Source organism: Elephantulus edwardii, unplaced genomic scaffold, assembly GCF_000299155.1.
Source record: "Elephantulus edwardii isolate Elephantulus edwardi_28Jun2011 unplaced genomic scaffold, EleEdw1.0 scaffold00406, whole genome shotgun sequence".
NCBI lineage: Eukaryota > Metazoa > Chordata > Mammalia > Macroscelidea > Macroscelididae > Elephantulus > Elephantulus edwardii.
In genome coordinates this window covers 48,799-59,973 of record NW_006400156.1, presented here as the reverse complement: position 1 = coordinate 59,973, position 11,175 = coordinate 48,799, and the positions used below count along the sequence as shown (strand labels likewise).

Sequence of the window (11,175 nt, the reverse complement as noted above, 5' to 3'; positions counted from 1 at the left end):
AAAATATATTAGAGATATTTATTAATATTAAACCTTCAACACTTGAGTAGGGGCAGTTTTGATACTTTAATGCAAATTTAAGTGAATTAATAAAGCAGAGTTGAAAATGAGATCAGATTAATGTGTCTGAAAAAGAACGCAATTGATTTACTCTATCTCATTGATACCCTATATGGTATGTGATCTACAGAAGTATACTTGTTTTAAAAACAATTATCAAAACACTGGCAATTGCATTTCTCTCACTTTCTTCTTCTGATTCATAAAATTCTATTTTCAAAATTAAAAAAATATTGCAAAGAATAAAGTAATCATTAATTTAAATTTTAAAAAAATAAAAATCCAATATCTTTACACAAATACCAATTCAACTATCTATCTCTTCAAAGGGGTCAATGGTAGTATTTGTAATACTATACTGCACTAAAACCACATAAACACTCAGAAAGTATTGATTAGGAATATTGTATACATGAGTCTTAACATGTGATGGAGAAATTAGTAGTGTTCATTTGCGGAACAGTATTAGAATTCAGCACATTTGGACAGAGTAAATGTGAATTCTGTTTGTGAACTCAGGTCCTAAGTGAGGGTGATGTATATCTTTCCCTAAAGCATAGCCCTCAAACCGTTACCAAAGCTACTACATTAACAGAGAGAGGCCCCACATTTATGAGGAAAAATATCATGCCGGAGGTACATAAAAAATAGTAAAAACTAATGACAATCAAATGATAATTCAAGAGAATTTTTTTTATTCTTAATTTACTCCTCTATTGCCTAGCAAGATTCCTTTCTTCATTCCCTAATTATTTGGATATTCTTTTGTTCTGAAGAATATCTACTGCAACTCATACACATCACAGTTAATCATAATTTCTATCTTTTCTATTCAAATATATTTAATGATATCATTCACTTATTTGAAGAGGAATTGTTTAGCAATTATTATTAGAAATCAAATAAAATAGTTACCTACAACATCATTAAACTTGATATAAAATATTTTCTTTTAAAATATATAGATAAGTAATGTAAATTAAATGATAGCCTCATAAAACATATTTGCCCAACAGTGAAATGTTGTTATTTGTCATTGAGTCTCTTTTGACTCATAGCGACCCTTTGTACTAGAGCCCTAAACCCTGCTCTGTCCTAACAGTAAAATACTGTTTTTAAAATGTTTATGGTTATTTCATAGTATATTTTGTTATTTATTGTTTATTTAAAGAATACTAATTTTTTTTAAAATAGTGGTCAACAACAGTAAGAAACAACTTCTATTCTCAAGATTTACATGACTCTCATTTAGGACCTGAGTTCACAGACTGTATTCACATATACTCTTTGTCCATATGTGCACATTTCTAACACAATTTGTTGCCAATTTGATATTAACTCATAACCTAATACGAGGGAAGTATAACTGCATATAAGGATTTCTAGACTTCCATATTTATGACAGTCATCAATTCTTTTTTCCCCTGTAGCCTCTAGAGGGGCTAGAAATGCCAACCTCTGAGTAAACAGCACAGCTCTTAACCATTAAGCAACCAGTACTCCTTAGAATACAACTTATGCAAATCAAAACTGTAAAATAAAGTCAGTCACAGAAATCAAAAACATACAAGAGGAGGTAAGAAATGTGTTCTTTTCTTTTGTCTATTAGGATTTTGTTTTATTTGCATAAGAGAATGTGACAGTAGAAAAAAATTAGAGTAGTATCATCAGGCAAATGTGTGTCTATGTTTTCTTCACCTAAACACGTGGAGTATTTAAAAAAGTGACAAGAGTATTGGTAGATATTTAAGCATATAGATGTTGTGATTATATTCAAGTATATAGATATTTAGGTATATTTATATAGGTATTGGATCCATCCACTGGAAAAATTGGATTTCAACCAGTAATGTTTTACATGTATCTACTTCAAACATATGACCAAAAAATGTTATTAATATTAAATAAGGACACTCACTAAAAGGAAACAAATGTTTACATCTAACTTATAAAAAGGCCTGTTTTCTGTTTGACTTAAAGCTAACTTACTAACAACTCTCTACCTTCTTAAAGAATGTTCTGTATTATTTTATGAATGTCCTTTGCTGCAAAATGGGACAGGTTAGATGAAGAAGTAGAAGGGGCCTTTTACTGCATAGTTATGTGATCAGAATACTGACTCAGGAAGAATTTATTTTTTAAAAAAATAAGACATTAGTGTGAACTGGAAGCAGACCTATGCAAAATAATATATATGAATATTTTAAACACTAAAATGCATCACAGAATAAAGGAAAATTTATAGATGTGAGGCTTAGATATTAGAATTTGAAATTAAGGAAAGCTGTTTCTTTGAACAATAAGTGAAAAGCATTTTTCAATGTTTTTCAAGGAAATTGAAATTTGGTAAAAACTATATTGGGAGTTCAGCATTATGTCTGTTTTCATAAAAACAGAGAGTGGCATATGAAAGGTTCATTCATGCTATTTTTTTTTCAAACTGGTGAAAGTTAGAATCACCATATATTCATGGGTTTCCTTACTTGTGCATGCCATTGTGGGTGGATCAGACTCCCTCCTGAAATAATCCTTTTCACAGACACAAGAGGTTGAAGCTTCCTCATTGGTATAACTGTGAGGTGGACATTTGCTGCAGCTCTGGCTGTGAGGTGAGGCTTTGAAGAACCCAGGTCTGCACACTGTCAAGAGAAATAAGACACTAAGCTTTTCCCTGGAAGAGATGCTGTGTTGGTTTCGTGAATAATATTCATATTTGATTAGTAAATACAGATTACATATAACATACATCCTTGCATCAATTTCAAAATGTTTTCTTATGTTAACTCATAAATACCAGGGTATATTCAAATAACCAAAAGTCCCTTTTAAGGTCATAAATTAAACATGGATAGAATGCATATTTATGTGTGTGTATGTGTGTCTGTAAATAATTTTACAACAAAAAGTTTATAAAAATTGTATGTATTTAATGAGACGTAAATATATGTGTTTCAACTAAAGCAACACTTTTTATCCAACTTTATTATTGCTTTACTATAATGACATTGAAAAAGTAAAAATCTTTTCATACAGTCATAAAATGATATAGCAGACAATAAGGGTTCAATAATGTGTCACTGAATTTGGAAATTAATTGATATATGCTAAAGACTTCATACATTCTCCACTGTTAAGTCAATTCCAGCTCATGGATTTCCAATTCCAACTCACAAGATTTCCAGAGCTGTAGTTGCTGTGATGTCAAACACTGTGACAATGATGTGTCAAATGCGATAATGGTTACCCATGGTGGACAGTGTTTTGTGAAGCTCCCCAATTAAAACAAGCTTGGAAGCAGGAGTGGCATCCACTTCCGAAATGGCTTGCATCCAGAAACTCTATGAATGTGGAGAAACAATGAAAGTCATACAGGTGCTTAGGTCTTTCATTCTGGGGTTGCTATGAGTTATCTATGACTCGATGGCACTTAACAACAAACTTTATGGTAAGAAACTGCTTCATCTTTCTTCTGAGGATCTTCTAATGAGTTTGAACTATTGACCTTCTGGTCAGCAGCCCAAACTTACCTACTATGTCACAAGGGATCCTTTCACATTCTGTTAAATTAAATAAAATGCACAAATGAGTTGATGTATCTTCGATATTGTATTCATTTTGGAGGTAAGATCTTAGGCACTTATTTTATTTTACATTTTTCTCAATTTGGTAACTTTTACGTTATAACTAAGTTAATAATGCTTTTATTATTCTTGTCTGGTCAAGTTGACTACGACTCATAGCAATCAGAACCTTGCCCTCTCTGGCTTCACTCTCACAATCTCTGGCATGGTAAAACACATTGTTACAATGGCTGTGTGACAATTCATTTTATTGAAGGTTATAATTTATTTTACTGACCCTCTTCCTTCTCAGCATGATGTCTTTTTGTGGGGGGAAGGGGGGATTATCCCCTTCTGACAATCTGCCTATTATATGAAATAAAGATTCACTGGCCTTGCCTGTAAGGAACACCCAAATCAAACATCCATCAAGACATATTTGTTTTGTCTACAGGCAGTCCCTGGTATATTCAATATTCTTCACCAACAGCAATTCATAGTCAATGATTCTTCTTTGGTCTTCCTTACTCATTGTCTAACTACAAGGCAACTGAAAATATCATGAAATGGATCAAGCTCATTTTAGTTTTTACGCTAATGTCATTACTCTTTAGCTTGTTAAATCAGCTTCAGTTTATATTTTATAATTAGTAGCTATTCTATGCAAATAAATAATACTAATCAAGGGCAGAAAGTTCACCTTATTATATTTTATCTTTTCAGTTCCTTCAAAAGTACTATACAATCCATGAGTATATGAACACATAGCATGAAGATGGTAACTGAACTATTAAGATTCACATAAAGAAAATGTGTCCAATATTTGTGGTAACATTTTTAAGTTGATAATTAGATAACATGCTTATTAAGTAAACCCTCTTATTCCATATATTACCTGTCTTTTCAAAGACCTTATCATAGCTACTTTTACTCTCCTTTCTTAATGAATAATGACTCCACACTTAAGTATTGCAGGTGCCCAGACACTATAAGTTATAAAGCATAGTAGTGATAATTCTGTTAGAGATTAGTTCAGATAAAGCAAATCTTATCCAATTCTTCTATTTTCAAAAAATTAACTACATTTACTTAAGAACATTTATTCAAGAATCAATGTACATTTATTCGTAACAACTAACTTGTATTTCAAGGTCTAGTTCCTTTTGGAAATACACTCAAATTAAGTGAGATTTAAGTTTATTATACCTGTATTTGTGCAATGTATTAGACTGGTAACCAAATGATTAGGAGTTGCTACCAAGCCAAAGGTGGTGACTCTAATCCATGGCCCTCAGGCCTGTTTTTAATTGTTTTTGGTCAAACATTTTTCTAAGTCGTATAGCCCTAGTTTGTCGTCTTGCTATTCAGAGGTAACTTGTGGTTTCTGTGAAGCTGAACACTGTGACACTGATGTGTCAAATGTGAGAATGGTTACCCATGGTGGACAGTGTTTGGTGGAGCTCACCAATTAAAACAAGCTTGGAAGCAGGAGTGGCATCCACTTATGAAATAGCTTGCCTCCGGAAACCCTATGAACCTGGAAAAAGGATGAAAGCTATACACGTGTCCAGGTCTTTCATTCATAGGGTTGCTATGAGTCATCTATGACTCGATGTTACTTAACAACAACAACAACAACAAGAAGCCATTCCATTGATGAAAGAGGATCAGTCTCCTTTTGTAAAGATTTACAGCCATAGAAACACAAGAGAAGTGTGCTATAAGCTGTAACCAACTTTATAGTATTATTGTTGTTATTATTATGTGCCATTGCATCAACTACAACTCAGAGTGACCTTATGATTAACAGCTCTGAACCTTGCCCTCTCTTAGACCAACTTCACAATTTCTGGCACACTTGACATCACTGCCATCGTCACTATGTCAATCCATTTCATCTAGGGTCTTTTTCTCTTGAGAAGACCCTGTGCCATTCCAAGCATGATGTCCTTCTCCAAAGATTGGTCCCTCCTGGCAACATGCCCAAAGTATGTCAGATTGAACTTCAAAATCTTTGCCTCCAAAGAGTAACCTGGTTGTGCCTTCTCCAGAACAAATTGTTCTCTTTGCATTTGTGGTATGTTCAATACTCTTCTCCAACACCATAATTCAAAGACATTGATTCTTCTCCTGTCATCCTTAGTCATTGTTCATCTCACAGATACGCAGTAAGTAACTGAGAAGAGTATCGACTGGTTCAGGCACTCCTTAGTCTCTAGACTGACTTCATTATTTATTAGCTTTCTGGAGATGTCCTTGATAACAAACTTTCTCAAAACAATTTATCTTTTGTTTGTTGGGAGTTGGTTGTGGATTTGAGTAAGATGAAATTGTTAACAACGTCAATCTTTTCTCCATCTAGCTATCATCTCCATCTATCATGATATGTCAGTTGGCTCAGTGGTGAGGATCTTTGTTTTCTTGATGTTGAGATGCAATCCATTTTTATGGTGAAAGTCCTTGAGCTTCTGCTGAAAAGGCTTAAAGTCATGAGCAAGGTCTTTTTTAACCTAAGGAAATTTAAAACAAATGCACAAGAGCCAAAATATAAACTTGATTTTACCTTACCTGAATTTTAAAACCACCTCAAGATTTTATCCATGGAGCATTAATGAGAGAAGACAACAATACTTTTAGGATGACATCAAGGATATTTTACATGAAGGAAGTACTAGATTATTTAAACTATAAGGAAGAAAATACCAAAGTAAAGTTAAGGATAAACCTTGAAACTTGCTTTTGAATGGAAAGAAAGTAAAGGGAAATAATGAAATTAGATAGCTGAAAAGACTTTCATAAACATTTTAAGGAAACAGAGGGAACATTATAATGCAATGTGCAAAGTCTTGGAGCTAGAAAACTACAGAAAAAAAACTTACAGAATACTTCTCAAACTGGAAGAACTAAGAACAAACTAAAGATTTGAGCTGCAATACTTGGGGCTTCTATGGACAAAAGTATTGAATGACAAGAAAGCATCAAAAGAAGATGGAAGGACTATGCAAAATCACTGTTCCAAAAAAACCAAAATTACCCTGAATCTTTTCAGGAAGTAACACGTGATCAAGATAAATCAGAGAAGAAAACCAAGAAAGCAATACTTTTTACAATAGCCAACCACAAATTGAGATACCCAAGAGTGAACCTAACTAAAGACACAAAAGACCTGTACAAAGAAAACTAAAGAAGTTTTCTGTGAGACACGCACACACACACACACACACACACACACACACAAAGACCTAAATAAACGGAAAGATGTGTCTAGTTCATGGACAGGAAGACTCAATATTGTGAAAATAAAATCCCACCAAAAGCAATCTACATGTTCAACACAATCCCAATCCAGATACCAAATTTCATTTTTTAAGATTGAAAGGGAAATTGTCAAGATCATTTGGAGAGAAAAGAGACCTAAAGCACTTCTGAAAAGAAAAATGAAGTAGGAGGCATAGCACCACCTTTCCTCAAAACCTACTACACAGTGGTAGCAATCAAAACAGCATGGTACTGGTACAATGACAGGCACACAGACCAATGGAACAGAAATGAACCCATCTATCTGTAGTCAACTAATATTTGACAAGGTAATAAAACCTATCAAATGGGGAAATTACAACTTCATCAACAATTGGTGCTGGCAGAATTGGACTGCTACCTGCAGAAAGCTGAAATAGGATCTACGTCTCACACCATACACAAATATCAACTCAGGGTGGGTCAGAGACCTGGGAGTAAAGGCCAAAACCATAAAGTTCACCATAGACAAACTGGGATCAAACTTAGATGGCCTAGTCTATGGTGTAAAAAGACTGCCAAATATAGCCAGAAATGCACAATCTTAGAGAGGATAAAATTGATGAAAGGGATTTTCTAAAAATTAAATCTCTATGCTCAATAAAGCTTTCCAAACAAGGTGAAAAACTTACCAAATGGGAGTAAACATTTGGCAATACCATCTCAGAAAAGGGTCTCATAACAAAAGGGTTTCATGACAAAAGTTTACAGAAGACTTCTGAGCCCCTGAAGATAAAAACTGATAACCCAATTACAAAATGGGCAAACGACTGGAAAGAATTTTCACAGAGGAAGATATTCAGATGGCCAAGAGACTCATGAATAAATGTTCAAAATCACTGGCAATAAATGTGATGCAAACAAAACCCACAATTAGATATCACCTCACCCAGTAGCAACGGGAAAGTTTAACAGGATAGCAAGTAATAAATGTTGCAGAAGATGTGGACATATGTTGTTATTGTTGTTGTTGTTGTTGTTGTTATGTGCCATCGAGTCGCCTGCGACTCATAGCGACCCTATGTACAACAGCCCTAAATTCCGCTCTGTCCTGTGCCAATCGCACTGTCTCTGACACTCCCATCCCAATTATCCCAGTCACTGAATCAATCCACCTCATAAAGGGCCTTCCTCTCCTGTGCTGTCCCTCCACCCTCCCAAGCATGATGTCCATATAGGAACCCTTAAACACTTTTTTGTAGGATTGTAAAATGGTACAACCACTCTGGAAAGCAGTTTGGCTTTTTCTCAGAAAGCTGAACTTGGAAATTGCATATGACCCAGCTATTCTGCTACTTGAAATATACCCAGAAAAAATTAGAACTGAAGCACAAACGATATTTGTACACCAATGTTCATAGCAGTGTTATTTGCCATCGTAAAATATTGTCCAACCACAATTGATTCGATTGATATATTATAGTACGTTCACATGATGGAATGCTACACAGCATGCAGGAGCAACGATTTTGTAAATTACTACCTACCTTGAGAGGGACTGGAGCACATTATACTAAATAAACAAACTCAGTCCCAAAATGACAAATATGGTGTAAGATCATTTTTGTAGAACGTGTATGAGGATCCAAGAGGGAGAGGGTGAAAGCAGAGGGGTGAGGATGGGGGGAGAGTTATTAATCATGGAGTCGCACAATTTAATGGCTGAGGGAGGGCTGCGCAAAGGGTATGGGAATGATCTAGTGTGAAAAACACTGTACATGAAATTTGTAAGTAAACCAGTATAAAATTACAATAAAAAAATTATTGTTGTTATGCGCCATCGAGTTGCTTGAGACTAATAGTAAGCCAAAGTAAAACAGCCCCAGGCTCTATCCTGTGCGTACCTTATTGTCTCTGACAAACCTATCCCCATTACCCCACTCACTGAATCAATCCAGCTCATCATCGAGGGTCTTAAAATAAATTAATAAGGAACTAAAGAGCTAAATAAATAAATAAACAAACAAACAAGCAAACAAACAAGGGACTAAAGGAAAAAGTCTCAGCTGCACTGAAGGTATGGGCAAAAATAAGGCTCCTGGAATTGAAAAATATCAATTCAGATGTTTCAACAGAGTATCAATCCTGGATGTGCTCACTTATCTGTGACAAGAAATTTCTAAGCCAGTTGCCTGGCCAACTGTTTGGAAGAGATAAATGCTAGTAGTGGTGTTGGTGTTTTTATGTGCCGTCAAGTTACCTGTGACTCATAGTGACCCTATGTTAAACAGCCCTTAAACCCTGCTCTATTCCTTGCCAATCTCATTGCCTATCCCCATTACCCCAGTGACTGAATTACTATATCTCTTTGAGAGTTGTCCCTCCTGTGTTGTCCCTCCACCCTTCCAAGCAAGACATCCCTCTCCAAGGACTGATCCTATCTTGTGACAAGTACAAAATATATCAGATGAAGCTTCAGAATCCTTGCTTCCAAGGAGCAACCTGGCTTTACCCTTTCCTGGACAAACTTGTTTATTCTCCTAGCAGTCCATGGTATAATCAAAACTCTTCTCCAGTACCAAAGTTGAAAGGCATCAACTCTCCTCCTATCATTCCTAGTCACTGGAATATTCAACCCTCCTCTCTAGCACCACAACACAAAGAAATGGGTCCTTTTTGTCATCCTTAGTGATTGTCCAGCTCTCTGAGGTATACCAAACAATTGAGAAGACCATATCCTGGACCAGGTGCACCTTCGTTTCCAGAGTGATACCATTGCTTTTTAGCACCACAAAGGAAGTCCCTCAACTACAGATTGTCCAAATGCAATTCGTCTTTTCATCTCCTGTTTGCTTGTGTCAAAAATGCAGATTGTGGAATCAAGCAAGCTGATGGTTAACAATCTCAATCTTTCAGTACATATTATTTATGGAGGAAATAAATAATAAGCTTTGAATTCTATATGTAGGCTTCCTTTCATTATAGAATTTATTTTCCTGAACTAGTCAATAACAATTTAAATTGTTAATGCTTGTGAGGAGTAAATTTCCTCATCAATTTTGTATTTAATAATTTAATTCATTTATAGAAGAAAGAGACGTTGAGCCAAGTTCACATGCCTATGAGTTAAACAGTATCCAATTTTGAGGTTTGTTCCTTTTTTTTTATTCAGATATATGATTTTAAAAAATCTTGTTTGTGGTTATGGGTGTTTAAATTTGTCATTCAAAAATATTTTTCCTAGACAGAACAGTTACTATTTGTTTTATGCTGAAGTAATCGTTTTATTAATGAGAGAGGTTGCTATAATCTATAATTCTACAAGGGGACTGACTGGCCAGTGCCAACAATTTAAAAGGGGATTGGCTAGTCTCATCATTGTATTAAGCAAGACAGTAATCAGAGGCAGACAGATCTTCCGGTGTCACTGAAGAGACAAAAAAATGTAAGGTGTCCTTTAAACTCCAGCCATACTCACAACAGCAACACCCACACAGCAACATTTATGGCCAACCTGAAAACTTGGCATTCGATAAGACCTTGGGATTGGGGGAGTCAATATTGGCAGGACTGAAAACCTTGCAGAAAACTGGGGACAGGGAGAGCTAATATTGGCAGGACAAAGAGCTTGGGAACAGTCATGTGGAACATGAGACTGGACGCTGAAGTGCCTTTGTGTGCATTTCAGGAGCTGTCTTCACTGTATTGGGTTGTTTTTGTTATTGTGCACCACAGAGTTGGAACTAACTCGTAACTACCCTCCGATGGGTTTTTGGAGGCAGTTAATTGCAAAGGAGACCTCCCATCTTTCTCCTGCAGAGCAGCTGGTGATCTCAGACTGTGTAACTTCAGGATTGCAGCCCAGTTTCTTGCCACTAGGCTACTAGAGCTCCCATTGTGTTATTAATTTGCATTATAATCTTTTAACTTTCCCAATATAGTTCTGTATGATCTGTTAGTTATCACTTGGAGCAAGAAGCAGTCTTCAGAACAGAACAAAGAAACACTATATGGTTCAAAATCAGAAAAGGAGTATGTCAGGGAGGAATTCTGTCCCCATACATTTTCAATTTGTATTCAGAACAGGAAATTTGGGAAGCAGTGCTTTATGAAGAGTGTGGCATCAAGATTGGAGAAAGAATCATTAACAACCTACGGCATGCAGATAGCACAACCTTGCTTGCTGAACCTGAAGAAAAATTGAAGCATTTGCTGCAGAAGGTCAAAGACTGTAGTCTTCAATATGGATTGAAGCTCAACATTAAGAACACAAAGATTATCACCACTAGTCCAACTCACAGCACCATGATAGATGGAG

General features: G+C 35.5%; 1 protein-coding gene across 1 annotated transcript in view; it reads right to left on the bottom strand.

Moving 5' to 3' along the window:
• The window catches only part of EPHA5 (EPH receptor A5), a gene marked incomplete at its 5' end in the record, with an annotated part of 293,683 nt that extends 290,984 nt beyond the window's left edge, over window positions 1-2,699 (bottom strand). The window contains one exon of the mRNA XM_006902399.1: window positions 2,544-2,699. Within this exon, the coding sequence (XP_006902461.1) occupies window positions 2,544-2,699 (156 nt within the window). The remainder of the gene's footprint in view (window positions 1-2,543) is intronic.
• Window positions 2,700-11,175: the final 8,476 nt, after the last annotated feature.